The 27,998-nt window shown below is 35.7% G+C and overlaps 1 protein-coding gene across 1 annotated transcript; it reads left to right on the forward strand.

Moving 5' to 3' along the window:
* The first annotated feature begins 21 nt into the window (after positions 1–21).
* On the forward strand, positions 22–27,983 carry LOC127945126 (diacylglycerol kinase alpha-like). Its single transcript, XM_052541714.1, has 24 exons — positions 22–231; positions 12,841–12,939; positions 14,047–14,123; positions 16,119–16,248; positions 16,663–16,737; positions 16,823–16,872; positions 16,996–17,070; positions 17,374–17,490; positions 20,651–20,768; positions 21,014–21,102; positions 21,599–21,718; positions 21,938–22,036; positions 22,293–22,379; positions 22,488–22,561; positions 22,645–22,719; positions 22,949–23,034; positions 23,127–23,216; positions 23,295–23,455; positions 23,639–23,703; positions 25,041–25,131; positions 25,507–25,684; positions 25,762–25,879; positions 26,201–26,261; positions 26,999–27,983. The coding sequence occupies exons 2-24, from the start codon at positions 12,864–12,866 to the stop codon at positions 27,068–27,070; spliced, it is 2,184 nt and encodes a 727-aa protein (XP_052397674.1). The 5' UTR covers positions 22–231; positions 12,841–12,863; the 3' UTR covers positions 27,071–27,983.
* Positions 27,984–27,998: the final 15 nt, after the last annotated feature.

The following is a 27,998-nucleotide window of genomic DNA, read 5'->3' on the forward strand; positions in this document are numbered from 1 at the left end:
CTCTATGGGAGAGTCACTCACAGTTAGGCGTGTTCACTTCACTGTCAGTTCTCCACCGGACAAACACAGCTTAACGCTTTCTCACAGACGAAGCTGGCTCTGCCTCCGTCGCTACTTCTTTCTGAATTTTCTAAGCGCTGAAGCAGTTTTCGAAGTGCATCTGACTGGCGATTTGGCTCTTGGCGTCAGACAGAACTACTAACCGGGTGCTGCAGACCTCAAGATATTAAGGTAACGTCAGTGTTTATTTAATCTTGTGGTAAAACGAGTGAGTTTTAGAGAAGTGACAACCATTTGAACAGTAACAGTGATTTTGTACAGTGTTGCGTGTTTTTATGCAATATTTAATTTGGTAGCGACTCATAAGGTTGTGTATTAAACCTCTGACTCGCCAAACAGTATGTTCGAACGTTTGTATCGATGCCCCAGAATGCTGTCTAGTTAACGATGGGAATCGAGAGGAATTTAATGATTCTAAATTCGATTCGTCTCGGCGAGTTCGGTTCCATTTAGAATTCCTTTCGTTTAGTACTTTGACGAACAATATCTAACATCCCAACATTTACCGCCCTCAACAGTTGTTGGCAAATGATAAGATAATTTCTGGTTTCAAAACATATCTAACAAATATATTTCCACAAAAAGAAATTACAAATTTTCTTGCGAAAGGTGTTGTTTACATGCCTTTTAAATGGCTTTTCACATGCTTTTCTAGAGGCACAAGTGCATGACTCTAAATATTAAATACAAATACTAAACCAACAATATGTGATAACGTATTTCATTCTTAATCAATGTGTATCTCAAATTAAGCTGTCATATGAACAGTCAATAACTCATGATGTTAATATAACATGACGATTAAATTAAGTTACGGTTCAGTAAATGGGTGATATATCAATGGTTGCTCCTGTTTCGTAAGTGTTTTTGATTTACTAAAAGAATCGGCTCATAAGATTGATTCTTTTGACAATCAGTCAGCACTGGTTGCGCTCTATGTTTATTATTCATTTAAAAGAACCGGCTCATAGGAGTCATTTGTTAGGGAATCGGACTACTGTTCGCTGTACGTTTCGGACTGTAAATTCAGTAGTAGTATTGCGGTGAATAGTGCAGGAAACATCGTCTAAGTTTTTTAGCACGCCGTTCTATATAAATGCATGTTAAAATGAAAATGATTTATGGTTTAGGTCGTCCTAGTTAGCTTAAGTTAGACAGCCATCTAGATTTTGAGACAGCCTAGCTCAGTCAAGTTTTGTAATGTACAGACCTATTCTATTTTTAATTGTACTACTTAACTGCATTTTGGTGGTTTTCCTGTTTGCTTCGTCGGTTGTTTTGTCAGATGTTTTGTTATTCTCTTTCACCGAACTATACTGTGGATCCTGAGTCATACTGTACTTTGAAATGCTTGGAAACTTAAATAGCCTATCACTTAAAAGAAGTTCTTCTTATGTATCATTGTATTATTTGACACATTTCTCTCACCTGATTTAATGCTTGTTGCATTCTCTGGATTTTTTCTCTTGTTTATTTTACGGTTATCTTCACTATTGCTGATTATCTGAATGCCTGCATTTCATCTAGACTCTTAATAATACAGAGTTTATGTACTGTATGTTGCTGCCTCATTACTCTGCTATACATTTAAAATAAATGATAAGAACGGGTATTGGTATTGGCGTTTTGGTTTTAGGACAACTTTGATGAAAGCTGACTTTTATTTTTTATTTTTTTAATACTAAATATTGTATTTTTTTTCACTAAAAGTATAGGATTTTATTAAATTATTGTGCACACATGATTTTCGTTTGTTATTTTTCTTTATAATGAAGCTGTCTGTATTAAGTAGATGGTGTGTAACATACAAAAAAGGGATGATCAGGTCAACGCACATTGAGGTGTAGAAATTCTACACTAATTAAAAAAATTGTTCTGGTATCGGATTGATATCAGTATTGGCAGATACTCAAAATTTTTGGTATTGGATCAGGATCAGTTCTGAAAAAGTGGTATCGAGTCAGCCCTAATATTTGTAAAAGACTGGATGCCATTTGTCACATTTAGGGTCAAAACGTGAGTCTAACCTAACCCTTCTTGTTTTTCCACTCTTGTTTCTTCTGTTGTGACCAAAACGTATCTGTCTCAGTGCAACATACATATATTTTAGTTTGTGGGTTTGTATCTCTGACTCATTTGAAAGCCTATGCTAAATTTGAGGATTTTTCTGAAGAAATTAAAAGTCCTCATTTAGTCCCACATTCTCTCCAGAGCTCTTGGCTTAGCTTACCTGATAATGGTAACTTGTTCTCTGAGGATGCTTATGGGCTTGGCTAGAAAATCACAGGGTCGGTTTACTGTTTTTCCAGTAATCACCTGCTTTAATAACTCATGAGCTAAGCAGTGAAAAACTGGACTCAGGAATTGCCCATCTTTCCTAAAGCTCAATCATGATCTAACCATGGTTATACGACAGAAACAGATAAAGGTCTTGCTTTGAGAATGAATATTCATTTTACTACAGATTTCCTCGTTTTTAACATGGCAAGTGGTAAGTACTTAATAATCTCTAAAAAAGTAAGGGAACAAAAGCGTCTCTGTTACCTATGGTAACCCTCGTTCCCTGAAGGAGGGAATGGAGACGCCATGTTGGTGACCGACAAATTGGGATATCGCTTCGATAGATCGATCTACTTGGAGTGTAAACTAAATGAGCCAGTGCACATTGGCATGCAATTATTGCATCCATCTGCCGCTGATCACAGCATGAGTATAATAAGGCAGCAGGTGCAATGCATACCAGGTTTTCGCTGAGGAGCTGAGACTGTGATCCGGCGGCTCAGCAGTGGTACAACAACCGTGATGATGGGACGTGACGTCTCCCTTTCCTTCTTCAGGGAACGATGGTTACTATATGTAACCAAGAAGAATTGGGATCCCTACCAAAGCACCATGGGTGCTGCCCCTTCCAGTGACCTGTGCGAACCGCCTGCACCCGTTTGGTGTAGGCCAGGACTTGGAACAAGTAGTTCCACTCACCATTGTCAAAGCACTACTAAACTGAGTGAGATGGATAACACTGGGAAAACGTACCCGTTCCACTGGGAACAGGGAGGCTGCAGAAGCCCCATCCTTCCCAAAGGTGTTTTCAGAAGCAAATACACATATAGCATCTTTTTAGGTGTATATGGAGAAATTGGAGGTGATTGTAACCCTCTTGGAAAGCTGAAGTCTGCCGGGGAAACATAGGCTCTAAGGCTATACATATGAGTACCACTTAGGTCTCAATATGGGACCCATCCTTCCACGGTTCTCACAGATTCATCATGAAGTCCTGGTGCCAAGGTTTCTGCCGCGTCTTGCTGCCGAAGGTGATGGAGGATCTCAACAGGGTATTAAATACTCTGGAGCAGTTTTAGCAACCCGACACTAACCAGGGCCTCTCATGGTCACTACCCTTTTGAGGTGAAAACACAGGAGGATACTGGCTATAGAATCTAGCGAACATGTTAGGGGTTGCCCAGCCTGCAGCTCTACAAATATCTGTCAGCGAGGTTCCACAAGCCAGCGCCCATGAGGATGCAACACTCCTAGTTGTGTGAGCTCGCAACCTGAACAGGCAGGGCAAACCCCTTGGCCTGATAAGCCTTGGTGATGGCATCCACAATCCAGTGGGCCATCCTCTTCTTAGACACAGCATTCCCCATCTGCCATAATGGATAAAGAGCTGATCTGAGGTCCTGAAGCTTTGTGTCCGGTCTATGTAACCTCTTAATGTTCGGACGGGACAGCGCATGTAGCCGGGCTGGTGCATGTGTGTGTTCACTGCTGTGTGTGTGCACTTTGGATGGGTTAAATGCAGAGCACAAATTCTGAGTATTATCTGTATGCCACGACACTCACTAAGGAACCTGATGACGAGGTCATGCTTACCCAAAGACTTCCCATTCAAGGGAACATGGCACACAGCAATAGCAGCAACTTGGACTTTAAGGGTGGAGGGAGACAGCCTTCGCTCCAGCCCTTGCTGCATAAAGGAAAGCATGACCACAATCAGGCATCTCCGGGGGTTTTCTAGACAGAACGAGCCCCAGATCGTGGCAGCAGTCATTCATGAATTAAAGTGCACCTATTATGGATTTTTGACCTTTCATGCAGTGGATGCATGACATGACAGTCTGCAAAGTTGTATAGCTGAAAGTGCATCATAAATAAAGTTATTGTCTCTCAAAGAAGGAGCCACACTCTGAAACGTTAAACGTGTCTTTCGGATCCCATTTTCTTGAAGTTCACACATCACAAGTTACCACATTTGCATAATGCCTGCTTACATTGTGTGTGGACATCCACCGAAAACTTGAACCTCCCTCAAACGCTGTAGCATGTTGGCGTGGATAACATCATGTTAAGACAATGCTGTGCTCTGCGTTGTGAAAGTAAATTCTGTTTATTTTCACTTCCAAAGAATCAAGCTCTGAAGACCAGCTTGAAAAGCTTGCTCCTCAAATCACAATTTGTAAGTATGATTAATAATTTTGCTGTAATGTTCTGTCCAGCGCCCAGAATATGTAGTTTTAAGTGTTGTGTTGTGTTATACAGTCAGTGCAGCTATAAGTCTCTGAATAACTTGCATTATATTTCTGCTAATCAGCTGAGGGCCTGCTATTGTCTAGAAATGTTTCGATTAAAATAGAACGTGTCGTCGTACTTATTACTTGGATTCATGATAAAGGATGGAGCAATACGTTGATTTACAAACTGCAGTGATTTATTAGTAGTCCATATGTGTTCGGCTAACGCATGTACCATTATTGTTTGGGTCTTTACTATGTTTAGTTTCTGAAATATGCTGTATGCAGTAGACCAATGACAACAGACTGGGTCATCTGACCAATCAGAGCAGAGTAGCCTCATGAAAATGAGGGTTTTGGAAAGATTACTTGTTTGAAAGTCATTAAGAAATAAGGTAGATTTAAATCCATTTTATGAGAAAATGAAAGTGTTTTTGACCTTGCTTGCATGCAAACTGACTCTGCAGTTGCTGTTTTATGAATTTTTTGACTGACTCATTAAAAAAAAAAAAAACTACAAATTGGACTTAACAACTCATGTTGACATTGTGTTTGCTGTGTTATGAAGCATTAGCACTGGCAAAAGTGAACATATATGATGAATCGTCAAATTTTTGTCACATTCTTATTGCTTGAAGCAAAAAAAAGGCCTTAAATGTTAGTATTGTGACTTTTCAATTGGACTTTAAAATAAAACTATTATATTATAATTCACCTTAAACACAATTTTTCAATTTATGTGTAATATAATAATACAAATAATATCACTTTGTTTAATATTTCAAGTTTTTCAAATAAGAAATATTTATTTGAAAGTCATACTGATAATATATAATCATAATATTCTTGGTCACACCTGAAGCTATTTTATTTATTTATTTATTTATTTTTTCTCAGTTGGATTTTAAATGGCAATTTCAATTTTGATCAGAGAAATCTCATCTTTCATCCCCGAGTATGTTTTTGCACACTGAAACCTCATGGAGATAATTGTTTTCAAGTGGATGTTTTTGTGAAGTGTTTTGGTGTAGTTTGGACTGCATAAATGTAGTAATTCTATGCATAAATGATATAATTACATGTCCTCACATATTTCAGTTGAGTCAGTTTCAGCTGCAGAAAGTCTATGATGTCTCATGCCCTCTCTTGTACACGGTAATGAAATCTAAATGGCTTCGACTCTTGATATTGGTCTGTGTAGGATAGCGCAACAGTTGCAGTGTGTCTGCTGTCTGTAGTGCTCTCTGCGTGTGGGTGTAAGTACGTTTCTAACATGTGAGTCCTCAAGCTTGTGCCTTTGCACAGACCGCGAGGGAGGCTTTTCTGGAGGAGGACGGCGTGCACGGCTGCTGTGCAAGCTCAGGCGTGCCTGTGGGTAGTGGGTGACTTTGAAAGGGTTTCCTGCACACCCCTGAGGCCCCTTTGCTTTTATAAAAAACTCGTCCTGCCACTACTTACGTAAGTAAAACGAGTGATACTTTTTCCATTGAAATGCAACTTGTAGAACACAAGAAATGAGCTGCGGGAGGCGAAGCACAGCAGCTGTTCACAGGTGAGGTGTGACTTGTGCTGCTAGTTTCCGGCCTGTTTTATGGCATGTCTTGAACTTTGCCTGCCATTTGTTCTGCAAGCTGAGTGTTTAAAGATAAATCTGTTTCATTTAGTGAACAAAAACAATCTTCAGCCACTCCTGCGGAGAGGGAACCAAATATTTCCACTTTTCCAGTTGCTGTTTACAGTATGTCATGCTTGGTATGTACTAGTTGGATAAACACACGTTACACTGCACCCAAGAGACAAAAATCATCTGCTTTTGTTGAGGTGAGTGATTCACTCTTACATCAGCAGGTGGAATGCAAAGCAGTCTGTTTGAAGGTTGTGTGCACTGAGAAGCACACGTAGGTGGAGCAGGCCAGCAGGGGAAGACCCGCGACTGCTGCCTGGGTTTCCTCCCCCTCATCCGTCTCTCGCCTCCACCCTTCCTCATTCTCGTCCAGTCAGTCACCCTTGGCAACGGTCTGAGGCAGCACAGCTGATGGGGAAAACTCTTTCCAGAGCCACCAGGATTGGCAATCCTTTTTACTGACCAGATGAACTTTGTGCTTCCTTGGAAAAGCTGAAATTATTTGATTTGCCTTAATCTAATAAACAGCAGCTCATCAGCAGTAAAACAAAAGATTTTGATCAGAGACAGAAGGGCAACCCATAATGGATGTTTTTTTTTTTTTTTTTTTTGTGGTCACAACCACTACTGATGTCATTTTGTGTGTGTGTGTGTGTGTGTGTGTGTGTGTGTGTGTGTGTGTGTGTGTGTGTGTGTGTGTGTGTGTGTGTCTTATTACAAAACGCAGAACATATTTTTCTATTTCCTTTCTAATATTTCTATTATAACAATAGAACAGAAACAAAACAACAATAGTAAGAATAAGAATATTTATTATTATTATTATTATTATTATTATTATTATTATTATTATCATCATTATTATTGTTTATGCCATTATATATGAGCCAAATTTAATTTTATCAATCTGAATGCTTGCAATTTGATCTTTCAAGTTTCTCACACGAAAACAACCTCTAATCACAATTGGAATCTCTTTAGTATCACTATAATATTTGATCATTTTTTGCTACAATTTTTAAAACTTTTTATACATTTTTTTTGATTTCCTGAATTTTGATGCAATATCTAAATCATTAAACTACAACAATAAAAATGTATTATAAATACTGTAATAATAATATTTATTTATTTATTTATTTTTTGCCATTGGGTAAAAGTCTAATATTTTTACAGTCTAAACGTGTGCAATTTTCTTTTTCAAGTTCTCAGTATCTCTACAATAAAATATTTTATTTTTATGTGTTACCAAAATATTTATTATCAGATCGATCTATATATATATATATATACATATATATATATATACATATATATATATATACATATATATATATATATATATATATATATATATATATATATATATATATATATATACATATATATATATATACATATATATATACATATATATATATATACATATATATATATACATATATATATATATATATATACAGTATGTCTATATATAAGCCACAGTGTTTGTGCATTTATATTATGTATTTAGACTACTGTTTTTCATACAAATACCCAGAAACCATATAGTAAAATTTTTACTACATTTTTTTACCATGGTATTGAGGCGCTATAAATATGTGATTTTAACTGTGGTTATCATGATCTAAATGTATGCTATAATGGAAGGCCAGTAGTTTTTAATAAAACTCAAAACAGTCAGAATAATTACATTTTACCATATCAATTTGAGGTTGTTAAAGTAATGCTAACTCAAGTTACTACTACTGTCAGTCCAAGCTACTGTCAAAAATGAATTTCTAAGAAATAAAAGTAATATTAATATTGTAGCCTGCACTGCAAACTGTGTTGAAAATAAGTGTCATCAAAGTCAGACAACACAAACCTGTTTCATGATCTGAAGCAATATCACTCATTGGAGCATGCAGAGGCTAAGAAATTAATTTTTCTGTAAAAGATATTTTTTAAAGAAACAATGACTGGAAAATTGAATTGAGTGTTTTTCATGTTCTAAGAGGAGTTTAAAACCACCATTAATTCTATGGTTTCTTCAACTTTCACTTAGGAGCAAAAATCTGCCTTTAAAGATAATTTATCGATAATCACTGATAGGAACATTTTTATTGTGATATACATGCATGCACACACACATATATATGTAAACATGTAAAACAAGGAAAGAAAACTGCATTACTTCTTCTGAGTTATGAAAGAGCAAGCTTTGAGCAATTAAATATTCCTCTGGGAAAGGAAGGGGAAAACATTTGAATATATAAACTCTTGCAGACACGAAGCAGCAGCTTGACTTGATACAAGGCGACAGCTTGTATAAACAGCACAAAGCTTCAGAAAGTATTGTTCCTAAAATTAGTTTTTAAAAGGCATTGTAAAGGCAAATAATATGGGAACAGCTAATATTAGATCACTAGAACAGGCTTGTAACCTCAGGCGTGTCAGTGTTTTGTTCTAAGTCCAGCTTTTCTGGAAAAGTGGGTTGGGAATGCAAATGATTAGGCAAGATAGTGAGAGGGGCTGGGGGAGTTACTGTTGTAATTGTATTGGTTGGCCTTATGCAATAGAATTTTTTGTGACCTCATATTTTAAAAAATTTACATGGACTATTTAAACATTGTCACACTGCAGGACTATTTAAGTGCACTGTTGAAAAAAAAAAAACATCAGCTAGCAAGTTACAAATACAGGAAGAGAGAAGCACGCCACAATGCACAATACAAGGGAATCTCTCAGCAACATGAAACTAACTACTACTAACACCCACTACTTCCTTGATGTTACTGTAATTCTGCTGACATTTTTACCTAATTGATTGGGGATGACATAGAGATTGTGATCTAAAGATAAACATGACCCTCGTGCACTTGTGGGGGCTGCCAAGTGTAATATTGAATTTGTAAAGCAAACAGCTTCAAATATATTTATTTTGTCATAAGGCATTCATTAATAGTGGACATCAATATTTTTAATTTGTTGATATGTTTTATTTACAGTACAGACCAAAAGTTTGGACACACCTTCTCATTCAAAGAGTTTTTTTTATTTTCATGACTGAAAATTGTAGAGTCACACTGAAGGCATCAAGGGTTATTTGACCAAGAAGGAGAGTGATGGGGCGCTGCGCCAGATGACCTGGCCTCCACAGTCACCGGACCTGAACCCAATCCAGATGGTTTAGGGGTGAGCTGGACCGCAGACAGAAGGCAAAAGGGCCAACAAGTGCTAAGCATCTCTCGGGCAACTCCTTCAAGACTGTTGGAAGACCATTTCAGGTGACTACCTCTTGAAGCTCATCAAGAGAATGCCAAGAGTGTGCAAAGCAGTAATCAAAGCAAAAGGTGGCTACTTTGAAGAACCTACAATATGACATATTTTCAGTTGTTACACACTTTTTTGTTATGCATATAATTCCATATATAATTCCACATGTGTTAATTCATAGTTTTGATGCCTTCAGTGTGACTCTACCATTTTCATAGTCACGAAAATAAAGAAAACTCTTTGAATGAGAAGGTGTGTCTAAACTTTTGGTCTGTACTGTATATATATATAGTGCCGATTGGTTATCTGGAACTAAAGCGGTCATTATAAAAATGACCTGAGAGCGTTGTAATAAATAATGATGTCCAGTTGAAGCCTTATCTATAATGGAATAAACTAATTATTCACCAGGGTTAATAGACATATTGGCATGAATGAATCTACATCTTTATTGTATAAATGATTGGCAGCTGTTTCTGAATCAATGAAAACAATTTACTGTCCAAAAGAGTGAAGTTATGGTTTATGCTTTGTTTTTGCGGGTGGTCTCAAAAATGGAGTACTCTGAGCCGAGCCACAAAGAGCCCTTAGCTCTGTGTTTTACTGGACTAAGTGTCTGGTGAAGCAGAGATTTGTCCCCATAAAACAGAGAGCTATGCATGCAAACAAGTGATGAGGATGCCCAGAATGAAATTATCACGCTTCTGTGCTCAACCCAAACTATTAGTGATTCAGAAAAAGACAGAGAGAGAGACCAAGACCTCAAGCCACCAGTAGTAAACTACAGTCAACTGACTGTTAAATCTGGTGTGAAACAAGACCATCATTATCAAATATGCCCATCCTGTTGGTGTTATGCTTATTGTTTTTTGGTTGAATATCACTGAATATCATAATTCACAGCGAACGCATAATACAAAAAAAAATAGATAAATAAGAACTGTTAAACAAGTGTTTTCAAGTGTTTTACTAATTTGTAATAAAAAATAAAGCAAAAAAACCTACCGTATACTTGATTTAAAAATACATAAATAAGTGTGACATTTAAAACATATGTTTTTCTGTCTTTCCAAAACAATTGATAATTTGAAGTCTGCATGTAATATAGTCTGTCATGCACTGGCTAGCTTCCACTGTTGACAAAAAAAGTATTGCTTCTGTTTTCCCAACTTTCTCTCTCTCTCTCTCTCTCTCTCTCTCTCTCACTCACTCACTCACTCACTCACTCACTCACATGCACACACACACAAACAGACACAGACACATATACAGGGAATAGGCCACACAAGTTCCTAGGCAACGACACTAACCTTTTGAGGGAATTAACTGAGAATGGTGTGACCCTTTGTTAGCTCACATCACATGAGAGGAGTGGGTGTACGTGCTTCATTTTCTCTGCCTTTTCTGTCGTATCAGTTTTTAAGCTCTTTTATTCGAGGAATAACATAAACGGTCTTTAAAGTGGATTGTATATCATTCTCATGCTGAAAAACCTTAATAAGGGGTTAGGCTAAGGTGCTCCTCCTGTTGTTTAAACTAGAGCTTTGCATATGTTTGTTTGTTGGCTTTAAATATGTGGCTAGTTTTCTGTGTTCACAGACACGCGCTGAATCACTGTTATGAAACTTTTACTCATGCTACTATTATTAGTTGCTAAAAACAGATCTCTAGACGTAGACTTGCTTTAAATAGGTCACCCATTTATTCTCCATCAAAGCTTTTTGGCTTGTGTTAAAAAGTTTGAAGACATCTTAATGAATGTGCACGGGAAGAAAAACTTTGGCTTGGGACTAGCATATTGATATCCCTAGACTGTCTTTTTCCTTAATGAGAGTGCTGATCTATTTTCCATCACAGATGAGACCCAGAAACATGAGGTTTCTGTATAATGCACACACAAAAAGTGAGATATGCGTGTCTCATTATGCCTCAGGTCCTTGAATCAATGCTATATACACACAGACAATTTTTAGTCTTGTCAGCTGACATTGAATAAGTTTTGAATGTTGTGCACGGTTGTACTCTTTATTCTTTCAACAAATAAATGGTTGAAACATAAATAATAACTAAACAAATAAATGGTAAATCTCAGACTGTTTTCTGTCAGTTTTCCACTGGTCTCTTACACAAAAACACAAGATGAATCTTTTAATTGGGAACGCAACCTTTTTATTCATCGTGTGACCTACAGGTTTGGTTTCTTGAGCATGTTGCAATGACTTCAGTATGTAAATGGATGATTGATGATGTGACATGCTGCTTTACATAGCCAGGCTTGTATGGAGATAGAATTGTTGCATAATTCCATATAAATAGATTATGATCCACAAATAAATGTAAAGAAATTAAACCCTTTGAAAAACAGAATGAGATCCACAAATACATCTTAGAGCTTTACAAACTAAAATAAACTGATATCTGCCAATTAAAGAATTCGCAAATATATTTTTATTTCACAATCACAACCTGGCATTCATTTGTGGATCACTGCGCGCATTTGTAGATTTTGACACATTTCTAATATCAAGATGCTGACAATCCACAGATGTGTGGACTCCACCCACCGTCTGCTCAAGCCAATCAGATAACAGCCACATTCTGCTGACCAATCATAGCACCTTCTCGCTATAAAGCAAAATGTGATTGGTTACATTTGTTATTATTTAATGTTGAAAGCATTTGTGAAAACCATGAAATATCTTTTTCGTATTTCTTTGATAAATGGAAAGTTCAGAAGTACAACATTTATTTGAAATTGTTTATTAATATTATGTAACAACTTTAATTGAATGATTTCCTGATAAATAAAAGTGTTTCTTTCCAATATGCTGTCATTTTAATCTGTGCATTATCCATAATTATTTTATATAATACCCAGAATCCAGAATTCTTGTATGGTGTGGCTATATGAGACATATTTTCTCTGTTCATGCATAAAAAGCAAATTATTCAGACACATTTTTAGTCTTTGCTCAGCCTGAAAAAAAAAAACGTTTTAGACATCAGAAGGGCAAAGAGTGAACAGTGAATTGTTACTTCCTTTTATAAAATGGTTCTCCATGGTCATGGATTATTTTATTATCACACAGTATTAGATTATTCACACAAAAAAGCAACAGTGATTAATTTTTTATCTGTCACTGTTGTCAAAGCATTTCTGGTTTGTGCCGCAGGCGATGTTGACAGCAATGTGCATGCTTTGTATTTGCATAATTGTGTCTAGGCCTGAAGCTTTTCTTTCATCAACAACATCTTAATGGCATTTGATTAAATTGTGTATTTTATACTTGTTTAAGTGCACGAAAACATCTTAATGCATAAAAAGTGAAGATGAACATGGCTTTCTTTTGTTTTCCTCTCACCAACCTTTCTCTTTCACTCTTTCAGTGTTATTCAGAGGCTCTGGCGTGATGTCATACCCAGGCGAGTCAGATGACAGAGAGCTGAGGCCGGTAGACTTCATCCAGCTTCAGCAGTACATTGACTGTAAGTCTGTGATGCCCACACATCCCTCCCACTCTCACTAAACACTCGGCCTCATTACAAACCATGACTCACTCTCAGTCCTTAAGTGCCAAATGACACTTTATTCTCAGGGTTGAAAAAACATGCCAGTCGTGTGCATCCAACACATCTGTGAGCCCAGTTTACTTACAGTTTTACATGGATGCATCTGCTTAAGTATTTAATACATAGACAACCATTGGTGGGAAAGACTGACTGATTGACACCATTTAGATATTGATAATGTCATTAAAATGATGGGATTAGAAAAGAAAGTACATTGATAAAAATGGAAATTAATTTTCTTTCTTTACTCTTTATTTTAAGGCATTCTTGTTACTGTGTAATTTTACAGGAAGTTACTGAGTAATATTAATTATCAACATGTGCTTAATATAGGGTTAGGGTTAGCATTAGGGTTTGGTTTAAGTTTACGTGCATGTAATTATGCTAACTGAATTTTACTGGTATTACTATAGTAAGTACATGCAAAAAAGTTTACACTGTACGTTCTCATTTCCTTATCATATAGTTCTTAATATATTGGATAAAATATAAAAATCACTATTTTTGACATTAAGCGATGATAAACGATGATAAGCCAAAACCTATACATTTTAGGTAATTTAGAGACCCCATCCAGGACATGTCCAGGAATAAGTCACATTTCACTGCTGGTTAAATATTATCTATATAATTGTGTATGTGATGAATAAAAAAACTTGAATCTTGAATAAGAGGAAATATGGTCTTCAGTGAAGAAAGACAATTAGCATATTCTGTAGTTGCAGTATTTGACCAGCGGGGACTAATAGGTTCATGCTAAGCAGCCAAACTTTGCCCCTTTGGTTGCTCCATCCTGGTGTCTCATGCATGAGTGAAGGGTTTTTATACAGTAAGGTGTTGTAGATACTTGCCCTAAGTATTAGAGTTTCTGCTTAGCCTGTTTCTCATGCAGATTTGATGCAGATACAGTTCATTATAATGTGTGATGTCTGTGGTTCTTTGTGCCAATATGTCATCATGTGTTTTTTTTCTCTTACTCTCTTTTTTTGCTTCCTCCCACTCGCTCTGTCTATCTTTTTACAGACTGCAGTCTAAAAGTAAAAGATGTGTTAAAGGAATTCAATGCAGATGGCAGGTTAGCCAAGTACAGGCACGGAGAGGTGAGTGAACAGGCTGTCAGGGGCCAACTGTCAGCACTCTGCTTTTACAGCATCTTAGTCCAATTACCCTTGAACAGATCCATCCATCTCTGTAATGTGAATCACTTCACGTCTGGTTAAGCATATCTGAGCTCATCCTCTGGACAATTCATGTAACGTGTACCTACTAAGTCAGGGAGTGCCATGTGTACCTCAGTACCGATTTTAGTGGTGTGTCCCACACAGAATTCACTGGCATTATGTGAAGCTGTAGTGGGTGGTTGCCAATTTTTTTTGTACTGCAGTTTCTATTCTAAGTAATTTTTAGCATGTTGCTACACATTTACGAAGGTATTCTGGTAACCCAAGCCAAAAGTGCTGATTCCCAAGTAGTTATATAGCGCTTTATAGAATACAGATTGTGTCAAAGCAGCTTTACAGAGTTAAACAGAAAAATAGTGTCAATAATGTATGTGAACAATAGTAAACTGTTCATTTTTAATTCAGTTAAATTCATAATCCAGCTCAGTTCAGTTCTCTTCAAATAGTGTCTGGTCAACCAAGCTGACAATATTGTTGTTCCTGTGGCTCAGTGGTAGAGCATTATGTTAACAGCGCAAAAGGTAGTGCGTTCAAATCCAAGGGTGTCACACATACTGTAAAAAAATAATGTATAGCTTGAATGCACTGTAAGTTGCTTTGAATAAAAGCATCTGTTAAATGCGTAAAAAAAATTGCCAGAAATTAAGTATTTTATTCTTATTTTATTGCTAATAAAATGTTAAAATAGCTTTTATATTGTTAGTAATATTTCAAGATGAACATTTACTGGACCGAAACAACTTTTAACCATGTAGCTTTTTTTTAAAATAATGTTAAAATTTAAATGTTTAGATTTTTATAATATTTCATAATATTTAAAATATTTATAAATAAAACAGACTTTTGAAGAATGTTTATTTGTATACAAGTACATTTTTCTCTCACTCTTCATTGTTTTTCATTGAATATGTTTTGCCCTCCCCAACTGATATCTATATGAATTTTATGTATGCAGTCTGATATACTGTTATAAAAATCTTATTGGTTTCATCACAAGCTATCAGAATTTGATCACAAAAGCTTGATGTATCAAATATAATACAAAACATAAAATACACATAAAAATTACATACATATTAAAATCTAAAATTATGAGGTTAACTTATAGTCCATGTCTGTAGTACAGACAGTGCAGGACGAGCTACACACCTTAGCCCTAAGTGTAATGCTTTCTATCACAATTATAATCGTTAAACCACAGGATGTTTCGTGTAAAATGGAAAGTCGAGGGATTATAGCTCTTAAAGATTTGTTATCCAGCCATTCTCATGTTGCAAAGATTTAGTCTGTATACCTGATATGTGCACTAGTTTTTCAGCTGACTGTGTGCTGACTTGGCTCTCCAACACTGCACGGCATGTTGCAGGCGTTTTGTTTCAGTAATTTTTGTGTTCGTCACACTCTAAGCTTTATATGTTGCTCGTGTTGGGCAACTAAAACAAAATAAACAATGAATTTTTTCATGGAAGTCTTATGTATGTCAGAATGGGAGGAGTACCTATATCTCAGTTTTCCTCCAGATAGAGCAGCGGTATCCTGAGGCCTTTGAAGTTTGAATACAACTTGCTAGGCTTTTTTTCTCTTATTAACTCTATTAAAATCTAGGACAGGAACAGCAGGCACTTAGTAGAACTAGGAGTAGGTTTGTAGTGCCGAATCGAATTGGATCTCAATTACACCCCGTTGAGAAGGTTTCAGAAAAGTTTTTTTTTGTTTTATGGCTTTATTAGTTTCCATTGATGTGTACTTTCTGAATGATTATCAAGATAGATGCTATTAAAAAGCCCAGTGATCTATTTCAAAAATGAAGTGTCAGTGGTTTGTGTTTGTGTGTGTATCTTGTGCTCCTTAAATGCATAGCCGCCTTTAATGAGGCACACTCATCCTTTATTGTACAAAATGATTTGTCTTTAGTGCATTGATGAGGAAGGTTTCCGCCTCTTCTTGAAAACGTATTTGGAGGAGGAGGACTTCCCAACGGATCTGTGCCAGCGGCTGTTCAGATCCTTCCAGAACTCAGAGTCAGCAAAATCTGATGAAAACAGTGGGTCACGCATATGCTTATATATGTATATGTGTCTACACACACATTTTTGAATTCAATTAATGCTTGTATTCATAATATAGACGCATTAAAGTAATTAAAAGTAAACGCAGTAAAGACATTTTTGGTGTTATAATGTTTAGATTTCTCTGTCAAATAAATGCTGTTGTTTTAAACGTGCTATACATTAAAGAATCCTGAAACGAAGTACAGTATGTTTCAACATGTTTTCAACATTGATAAAAACAAGAAATTATTCTTGAGCAGCAAGACTCACAGGGGAATAAATTGCATTTTAAAATATGTTGAAATAGAAAACAAAGTTATTTAAAATTTTGGGAATATTGCACAATATTACTGAACAGAGGATTTCTTGTATTCTGTATATAAGGCTGTCTTTGCTTTCTCTCTTAGGGGAAGTCTTTCTGAAGGATGTGTCCTGTTATTTCTCACTCCTGGAAGACGGGCAGCCCAGGGACAAACTTGAATGTAAATCTCAATGTTTTGCCACTTCCAATATCTATAAAGATTGTTGGCATCTTTGCAACACGTCTTCATGTTTTTCCCTTCACAGTTGCCTTTAGACTCTATGACAGAGATGGCAACGGTGTCCTGGACAGTTCGGTGGGTGGTCTTAGCCTGAAATGTAATCTACTTCCAATTCCTCATTATGTAACAAAACTGAATCATCATGCTCAAATGACATCTTTTGGTAATATCTGTAACCAGTCATGTTTCTGAAAACAGGAAGTTGACCGCATTATTGCCCAGATGATGCACGCAGCAGATTACCTCGGTTGGCATGTGTCTGAACTGAGGCCTGTGAGTTGTGTTTTGTTTGTGTGTGTGTGTGTGATTTTTGCTGGGAAGAAGTGAAATGCCTATGTGGTCGACAAGATATTTTCCGACTTAACCACACCTTTCTGAAGAGGCATTCCTTCTAATTTTGGCATGAATCAACTTGTCATGGGGCAAAATAAGGACAAGATTGTTGCGTAATGTTGCTCCTTTTGATTCAAACGATCTCCTTAAGTTATGATTTAGTTACAGCATAAACAGGTCAGAACAGAAATGCACAGATACAAAAGCATATCCTTTCTCATTGCACATTGTGCTTGTTCTCAGGTTCTGAAGGACATGATGACAGCAATTGACGCAGATAGCAGTGGAACGGTGTCATTACAGGAATGGGTGGAGGGGGGAATGAATAATGTCCCTCTACTGGTTTTACTGGGACTGAAGGTAGGAAAACACAGTTCCAGATGCAATGTCAGAGAGCTGCTCTTGTTGGAGTGTACACGACTGTACCTCAGATTACACTGCTCAGAAGCAAAAAGAAAACAATTTTAAATTTATTAGATATATGTATTTTTTACGCTATGTCCTTCTGAGAACACTTTAGGTTCTGTTGTCTGGCTCAGCATCAATATAGCCTGACAAAAGCCTGCTGAATTTGCACTAGTGCAAGCAACATTGACACTTCTAACACATGCTTGCATGCATGCGTATACTTTCTGTATAAGCACAAAAAAAAGCATATTAGCACTTTTTTCATTTGTGTTTTATGTCTAATTTTTATATATAGATTTTTTGTTTGTTTTACATTTTATCTTATTGTCTTAGAATGATTTCCAAATAATGGTGTGAAATAATACTGGAGTAAAGGCTGCTTAAAATTTTACGTTGGCATCAAACTTATTCTGAAATTTGATTGAGTATACTGTCTCTCCAGAGGGACAGGAGGGTGGTACTCTGGTAATCTTTGTTCTCTGTTTTAATAAAAAGACAATAAAAATATTGATTAAAAAAAAGTAAAGACACTTAAAAACTTAAAAAAAAAAAACCTTACCCAATATTTGGTTACATTCCTGGGAATTGTGTAGAATGCATTTATTTAAACCCTGGCACAAGTAACAGTAACATCATGCTCACATACCCAAAAACACTTATATGCACAGCCAAATGCACATTAGCATTATTTGTACTTATTTTTTAAATTAATTGATTTTTTTTTTTTTTTTGTGATTTTTTTTTTTTTATTATTTTTTATGTGATTTAGTTTCCCTTTTATTTTTATTTGTTTAATTTTTACTTTTATCAAGCACATATCTCATATGTCCCATAAGAACTTGTCAGTGGTAAACCCATATAGATTTTTGATTTATCCAAATATTACAGCACATGTCTGTGGTGGTTCACAACCATGAGGCGTATACAGTACATAGCACCAGTGAAATGTGTATAGACTTGTTGCAAACCAGAAATCCCTTGTATCTTATTGGCACGCCATGCATAAGATCTACTTTACATGACAACTCGTTAAAATAAGCATGCATCTGAATAAGGCATGCATTCAGAATATCCCTGTCATGCATCTTTTCACACGAGTCGCTTGACAGCTTCAAAATGCAAGCTCAAGCTAGCTTCCAGAAAGTAACACTAGAGCAGTATCTGGCTTCATACTCCTCTGGTGGGGGAACATAAGCCATTCAACTCTCAGGACTCTTGTATCTGTCCATACTGTGCTAGTGTGCAGACCTGGAGACAAGCCACAGAGTTAACAGCTACTTTTTTCCATGACTAAATACATTCAAATATAATGAAAACCAAAGCCCAACTTTTAAATGCTAAGCCAGTGTCACTTTCATGCTAGAAATGTGTATTTAGTACTAATAAGTATGGTTCACAGTTAAACCACATAGGCTAAGTCAGTACGGAAGTTATAACTGCTAGACGTTTGTTGTTACCACCAGTGGTCACAGTCCGTTACAGCACGTGTAGTTTGTGCTGTGATGTAGATTATTTTAATCACATGAATTTAGAATCAATATTCCCAGTTGTCTTGCATTTGGGAGCCAGAGCTTTGTATCATGGTTATGCTTAACCATGTATCAAAGCCAGGAACTTCCCAATGTGCTAATTCTACATGCCCAAGTGGTACATGGGGGCCATGCTGAGCCATCAGGGCTAGTTACAGCATGACTGTGTGGGCCACAGTTTCTGACCTCCTGTTAGGCCGCCTGAAGTTCCTGCCGGAGTCATCCAAACCAATAATATTCTGAATTATTACTAATTCTCTAACGTGACTGCGTGATTCAATGTTGGCCACCTCCAGCCAACCGCTGAATTCATAAAGAATTGCCAGTAGGTGTAAGATATGGAAGCAATGTGAAACAAACAAGAAAACAACACTCTTGTGAGTCTGAGAGTGGTTCAAAAACACTTTCCACTGATTAGCATTTTTTTTATGCTTATGTCGTCATCAGTTTCTTAAACAGATGAAAACATTTCATTTTATCTGTTGTCCAAAACTAAAAATGATGTCATCATTTATCCTCCCTAATGTTGTTCCAAACCCGTTTGCTGTTATTTTTTGTGTGAACCACAGGAGAATTTCTAGTGAATCCTCACTCATGCATTCCCTTATGAAACAAAAATATATTGCAGTATATTGGAAAATATCATGTAATCTATTAGGCATATATTCTCATATATATTTATTTTTTCCAATATATTGCAATATATTGAAAGTGGCAATCATTTGTATATTTTGCAATATATTATATAATATATGTATTCAAATATATAAAATATTAGAAAATAAAAAGGGGAAATAATATATTACAATATATCACAATATATTTTAAGAAATATATTGGTAAATATATTTTCCTTTCGTAAGGGTCTCCCCTATGACAACAGAGGCCTTAGAGTTTTTTTACGCTTCAAAAATGGCAACAAAAAAAGTATTACCAGAGTAGTTTATGTGACTCATCTGTTATTTTTCAAGTCTTCTGAAGTCATACAACAGCATTGATTCACAGCTGCAACGGGTTCCTTGAGTCAGCGAGTTGAACTTAAGAACCAAATCCATGAATAAATGAATAAATGAGCTGATTCTTTTAATTGCACCGTCTGATCCAGTTACAAAATCAAACTGATTTGTTCGTAAATCACAAATTGTTTATGGATCGTGGTGCAGTCGCATTAGTGGAATTTTTTGTGCAATTTTTTGTTGGTCATTACCGCAAATTTATGCAACTAACTTGAACTTGTCGCACAATCAGTGTGGGGAAATCTTTGACCATAATGCGAAATTTCCAATTGTGTGGATATTTAGCGTGTGAGAATTTGCTGAGCATCAGTAAATGTGACCCAACCTTTAATAATTTGTTCATGCTGGTTTGAAATAACATGAGAGTGAGTGAATAATGATAAATGTTCTTTTGTCATCAGGCTACATGTGTCATAGCTACACTTACACTCTGGTTATAGACAGATTAAAGAAATGTGTATCATTAGCTTCATAGGGACATATATTGAATGTAACATTTTACATAATTAGATTATATAGAAAAAACATAACCTGTTCTATAACATGACGATTTTCTGCTTTCCAAAGATGACCCAAAGAGACGGCCAGCACCTGTGGAGGATGAAACACTTCAACAAGCCTGTGTACTGCAACGTCTGTCAGAATATGCTGCTGGGGCTGCGCAAACAGGGTCTCTGCTGCGTCTGTGAGTGGAATTCTGGGAAATTTACAAGAAAGGCTCACAGTTTGTTTTGCAAATGTGATCAATAATTCCGGACTGCCAATCAAATGTTTAATTTTAGCAATTAAAAAGCTAACATTTTCGAGATCTATTCCTGAAGTCCACTGTGCCAGTGTGTATTGTGGTTTATCTGCCTAGCTCAAAATGTAGCTATGCATAACCTTGCACATTCATATGTGTGGTTCTGATCAGTTTGCTATCATACACAGGCTGCAAATACACAGTCCATGGCCGGTGTGCAAATAAAAACCCATCTCCGTGCACCCGCACATATGTGATGTCAAAGAAAGAGACAGGGGTAAGAACACCTTTATTTCTTTTCTTTAGCTTTTTTTAAATTAAATATTAAACCAATTCTATTAAACATTTCAGTAATTAATGACATCACTGCAAACGTTTCAACGATGTGCGTAAAGCTTAAAAACTGCACAAAACAACCTTTAATGGTACTTGTTTATGTTAGTAAATAAAATTGTAGATTAAAAAAAGAATAAGATTAAAAGAACACATTTTAATAAGTACATATCTCTTAAATAGTGTAAAAATGTGCTACATGTATTAAAAATAAAGTTCTGTTTTATTTCTTATTCGACTGGGAACATTGAGAGTGTCTCACCAAGGTCCTCTATTTAAGATCTTACTTGATTGGCCCAGGGCATATAGAGCCCACTTTAAGCATCTTCTGTAAGCTTTTTTGTTGTTGTTGTTGTTGTTGTTGTTGTTTTTTAGTACTGCCATCAAGTAGACACTGTAAATGTAAATAGCATATGTGCATCTGATTTGTTTGCATGCAGATTGCGGCACATGACTGGGTGAGTGGAAACTGTGATTCTGGAAAGTGTGACCGGTGCCAGAAGAAGATTAAGAGTTTGCACGGCCTCACTGGAAAACGCTGTGTCTGGTGTCACTCTATGGTGAGATTGGGACTTTCTGAAAAACTACAGTACAAAATACTGTTGCTGAATATCATTATATAATAGGAGATTAAGTGTACATAGCAGCAGTTGGGTAAAAAAAGAAATGCACTTCAAGAATCATTGCTAACAAAATATCAGAATTGAAGCAGGTCAATTTGTCATGTTCTTTCTGGTTCATAGTTTATCATTTACATGTTTTTTACTGTCATATTTTAGAGACATGATGAATGTGCAACCCAGGAACCTTTTGAATGTGATTGTGGGCCTTTTAGAGATCATGTCTTACCACCGTGGGCCATTTATCCCGTCATCAAGGTAATGCATACATATATATATATATATATATATATATATATATATATATATATACAAGATGTTTATTAGATGATAAAAATAGCCTGCAAAGCTCCATGATTGTAGAAATGCACAACAATGCTATTTTTTTAAACTAAGAACCACATGATTAGATGGTTTAAATGGTTAGAAGATTAGAGGTCTGCTTAAATAGAAGACAAAAGCACAGATTAATTATGATTCCATTACACCTTCTGTTCTTTGTTTTCTAACTTAGGAGAGGGGAAACTGCGTAAAGAACGGCAGTGCATTTGCAAGTGATGACAGTGACCACAACACTACACCTGACGGACAGGTACTACAGGTAAGACACCGCCAGGACAGTCTTTTATGTCTCAGCTTTCCCAGGCAGATATAAGAGATGCTGAATGATGGCGGTGAAGCTAACACACAACTTCCTGTCCCCGAACAGATAAACCCAATTCCTAACAATCATCCTCTTTTAGTGTTTGTGAATCCTAAAAGTGGCGGTAAACAGGGAGAGAGGTGAGTTATTGTCTAATTTCCTGTGCGTCTTAGATATGTGTATTTGAAATCCAAATTTTTTCTCACAAAATGTGTTTTTACAGAATCCTTCGGAAATTCCAATACTTGTTGAACCCTCGGCAGGTTTATAACCTTTCCAATGGTGGACCGGGACCAGGGTAAGGGTTTCGCGAATATTTAAGCATATGTGTCTTTATTTGTGCCCTGGATCCACTTGTTTATACTTGTGGACAACAAAACTATTAAAAACCAACTAAGATTGAAAAACGCATGATTTATGATCCACATTTTGCGTTTCATAGTTGTGGATGTATTTTGTTCAATACCTTAAAAGAAGCTTGTAAAAAATGAGGTTGTAATCTATATGATCTTTTATTTCCAAACCAGGTTGTGTTTCTTCAGAGATCTGCCGGACTATAGAATATTAGTTTGTGGAGGTGACGGCACAGTTGGCTGGATCCTTGACGCTATAGGTCGGAAACGAATCAATCAAACATACACTGTGTAACACTCCAATTGTGTTTGTTTGATCTCATTTTACTGTTCTTTTCAATTCCTCTTAAAGACAAAGCCAACCTGCCAGTGCGCCCCCCGGTGGCTGTGCTTCCTCTTGGCACAGGAAATGACCTTGCACGCTGTCTTCGATGGGGAGGAGGTGAGGGCGCAAGCTGATCTTGAAACTTGAATGTGTGCTATACATATATTGAAACTTGAACGTGTTATGATGTTGTAGGGTATGATGGAATGGATCTGGGCCGTATCCTGAAGGACATTGAGGGCAGTTCTATGGTTCCGATGGATCGCTGGAGCATACAGGTGATCCTGGAGGACAGTCAGGAAAGAGGTGACCCTGTGCCCTACGAAATCATCAACAACTACTTCTCCATTGGAGTGGTATGACGCATACAGTACAGCATTATATTCTAATACATAAAAGTATTATTTTATGTACATTCAAGCATCTCATTTTCTTTCTGTGTTTCTCTGCCAAAATAATGTTATCTGTAAAAACCAAAAACTTTGTTATTTAACTCATAGTAAAGTTATCATTCTCTCTGTTGATTGTTTGTGGAACAGGATGCCTCCATTGCTCACCGCTTCCACACCATGAGGGAGAAACACCCACAGAAGTTTAACAGCAGGTGGGGATGTTGCACACTAGGACCCCACTGCAGTCCACAGAGCTGCTCATCATTATGTATTTCTTCAAAAAAAAAAAAAAATCCATCACCTTATTGTAATATTTATCAGATATTACAATAAATCTCTGCCTTTTAAAAATTTTGTAATGCTTGTTGACCGGGTGTATGACCGGGTGTATGCACAGCAGACCAATGAATTTGATGTAAATTATTTATAGGAAACATTAAATACATTTTAAATTATTCATTAAAATTATTATTAGAAATATTTTAAAAACCATTATAAATGTAGGTTGTTTGTGTGATTGAAATCAAGTGATTTCCTTAAAAAAAATGTAAAAACTAATATATATATATATATATATATATATATATATATATATATATATATATATATATATATATATATTATTTTTTACATTTTTATATATATATATATATATATATATATATATATATATATATATATATATATATATATATATATATATATATATATATATATATATATATATATATATATATATATATAATTAAATTTTTGCCGACTATTTCCGGGAATTTAATTTCATTATTAGAAGGAAACAAAAATAAATTATAACCGTGATAAAGATAACAATAACTGTAAACTAAATATCACTATTATTATTATTATTTCTTTATTTATTTTATGAAATAGAAATTAATTCCGGAAGAGTGCATTAAAAATGTATTTAAAGTGACGGTAAATAAAATGTACATTTATTATAAACGATACCTTATTCAAATAGATTCTGTTCTTTTAATCTTTCTATTTATCAAGAATCCTGAAAAAAAGTATCACAGTTTCCACAAAAGTATAAAGCACCACAATTTTTTTAAACATTGATAATAATAATAAGAAATGTTATTAGAACATCAAATCATCATTTTAGTATGATTTCTGAAGGATCATGTGACACTAAGACTTGAGTAATGGCTGCAGAAAATTCAGCTTTGGATTCACATGAATTAATTACATATTAAAACATATACAAATAAAAAAACTGTTATTTTAAATTGTAATGATATTTTACAATATAACTGTTTTTAATGTATTTTTTGATTAAGTATTTGCAGCCTTCATGAGCATGAAACATCTTTCAAAAACATTTAAAAATCTGACTCCAAACTCTTAGCTATAGTGTTTGTACAGTATGTATTTATTGTTTTGTTTTTGTTTTTTTGCAAAGCAGTTTGACTTGGTAACATTCAATTTAAATAAAAGCATATGAAATAAAAACCACCAAATAAAATGATCTGTAATGAGTATTACACATTTGTGGCTTCCTTTTCATGCATATATATCTTTCTTACAGGATGAAGAACAAACTGTGGTATTTTGAATTTGCCACATCCGAGACGATCTCAGCATCTTGTAAAAAACTCAAGGAGTGTCTCACCATTGAGGTGAGAAAAAACCCCTTATAAATAAAGGATCACACTCCTCTCAAAGTTCAAAGAGGTTCTTGATCATTCCAGCTACCCTTCTTCTCTTGTGTTGAAAACTCATCAAAAAGCATCAACTAAAAGCATGAGCACAGTGAGGGCATTAGAGCACTAACACCTGTTATTAACCTGCTTCTGGTATTAGTCGTCTGTCAGAGCTCAAGCCAGGAACATTTCAATCTACCAGATCAGGGGCATTCATTCAGAATATGAAGCAAATGCAATTCATTACTTAAAAATCTGCTTATGCATGTTAGAAGTACTCGGCTAGAAATCATTTTGAATATGAAAAACGGTACCGAACTGACCCCAGCGCCTCTCTCTGGCTTCATCCAGTGTTGCGGGACACAGCTGGATCTCAGTAGTCTTTCTCTGGAGGGCATCGCCGTCCTCAACATTCCCAGCATGCACGGCGGCTCTAACCTGTGGGGTGAAGCCAAAAAAAGTGACAGAACAGACCAGAACATGCCTGAGGTCATAGTAGACCCCGAAGTCTTAAAAGTGAGCCCGCAAGGTACGTTTCCTTCAATGTGCGGACAAAACTTTTATATGAAGATCATCCTAAACACTGAACAGACCGTCTCTGAACAGACATGAGTGACAAACGCATGGAGGTGGTGGGACTGGAAGGAGCCATTGAGATGGGACGGATATACACAGGGCTGAAGAGCGCAGTCCGACTTGCCAAAACATCTCAGATTACCATCAGGTGAGACATAACCCTACCAGCATATGTCCTTAAACAAGCTTATACTGGCACAAACATAACTATCTGACTAATTTACATTCCCTGCATTTGCATACATTTTTTTTAAAGTAAAAAATATGTAAATTACATTCCATTAATTAATTTGTCATTAAATGGGGATGGTCAATTTATTCTGTAACACTTTGTCAACCACTATTGAGTCATATTGTGAATGTGTGCTTTGTCACCCAAGCAGTTGCCCATAATATGATTCACTGGTTATTTTGGATTCCCAAAAAAATTTTCTGATTGTTTTATTCAAAAATGTACACTCATTTAAAGGACGAAGAAGCCTTTGCCCATGCAGATTGATGGAGAACCGTGGATGCAGCCACCTTGTACCGTAAGTGTCCACCAGACTGCCTTTCTAAGCATTTGACTTTGATTCATCCAGGTGACTCTTCTGAATCTATTCACTTAAAAAGTCTTATTCAGATTCATACACTGATTCGTTTAGTGACCCTTTTTGCTTGTTACACTGTAGTACAAGTAATAGTAATAAGCGAATGTTTTTTGTGAGTAATGTTATGAGTGAACACTTTGTGTCTACAAATCTACTAAGAAACTCAAAAAAAAAACAAAAAAAATTAATTAATAATTCATTCAAGTATGAACCATCACTAAATTTAAAGTGATAGATTCTTATCCAAACTGGAAAAAGGCAAACAATAATAATTTATGTTCTCATCATCTTATGTTATTTCACATTTTAAGGGAATAGTTCATCCAAAAAGTAAAATTTGAAAATGAAAATGTGCCATCCAAGATGTAGAGTTTGTTTCTTCATCGGAACAGATTTGGAGAAAATTATCATTAAGGGTGAATGGGTGCCGCCAGAATGAGAGTTCAAACAGCTGATAAAAACAATGCTTAATATCTCCAAATCTGTTAATGAACAAACTCGTCTACATCTTAAATAGCCTGCGGGTGAGTACATCTACGTAGAAATAAAATAAAATAAAAACATTTTTGAGTTAACTATTCCTTTATTTTCAGTTTAAACCAATAGAAAACAAGTCTGCATTAAATGGGATTTAATTGTTCTGTTGTTTTATCTGCCTTTCTATTTTTCTTCCTCAGATTCACATCACACACAAAAACCAAGCCAGTATGCTAATGGGCCCTCAAGCCAAATCTGGCTTTTTCAAATAGAGTTTACCTGCGCTTGAAGAGGATTAAGTTCGCTTTGAAACTTTGTGAAACTCTGTGTCCATTAACAAGGACTCTGAAGCAAATAACAGTTTAAAGCCACTATGTCAATTTTGCAGCAAATATTTCATAAGGTTTTAGCTCTTCCTCAAATCCTTGTGTGTTTTTAGGAGATTATCCATACATGAGGTACAAACTCTTCACTAGACCATATTAACCTCAAATATGCTCTCTTTAAAGAAATGTAGTGCTCTTAAACAGTAGCTCATGCATTTTTTACTGTGATATACATATCATGCACAGGTCATTCCAAGTACACAGGCTGGATAATTGTTTTAAGGTTATGTAGATATACATTTAAAAAAAATGCATCACTCCAAAGCATCCAGTGTATGAATCAAGGTTTAATGCAGAGTGACTTTGCTGTATAGATGGTTTAAATATTAGAAATAGATCTGTGCTGACTCTGCATACTTCTTTTTCCTTTAGATTTCTTTCTCAGCTTCTTTTACTAATTTACTAATCATGAATGTCAGATTACTCCAGGCTAAACAAGTTACCAGTGTGATCTTTACCAGAACAATGTCTAGCTTTAGCAAATTAAAATCTGAAGAGCTTTACGAGACATCTAATTTATTTGCTGTTAAAATAAAAATGTAAACACCTAAAGTAGTAGGTGTAATGTTTAGATAAAATACAGAAACTAAATAAACAATATGTTTACTGATTTTATTAGGTTATAATAGTATCAAGAATGTCTCGAGTCAGTTGTGTAAAACTGATTTGATCCTACAGGTTTTAGATTGCACATGTATGGCACTCTGGTAGGCTTTGTCGTTTTACGTTGCTCCTGAGAATGTAAAGGATATCTTAATTTTGTACATTTGTCTGAATAAACATTTCATTGTTAAATGAATCGCAGTGTGTTTCT

This window comes from Carassius gibelio, chromosome A23 (genome assembly GCF_023724105.1).
Source record: "Carassius gibelio isolate Cgi1373 ecotype wild population from Czech Republic chromosome A23, carGib1.2-hapl.c, whole genome shotgun sequence".
NCBI lineage: Eukaryota > Metazoa > Chordata > Actinopteri > Cypriniformes > Cyprinidae > Carassius > Carassius gibelio.

Coding starts and splice junctions, on each gene's coding strand:
- LOC127945126 (XM_052541714.1), top strand. CDS start 12,864: ATGTCATACCCAGGCGAGTCAGATGACAGAGAGCTGAGGCCGGTAGAC. Junction 16,873..16,995: donor ACGGTGTCCTGGACAGTTCG/GTGGGTGGTCTT, acceptor TTCTGAAAACAG/GAAGTTGACCGCATTATTGC. Junction 17,071..17,373: donor ATGTGTCTGAACTGAGGCCT/GTGAGTTGTGTT, acceptor GCTTGTTCTCAG/GTTCTGAAGGACATGATGAC.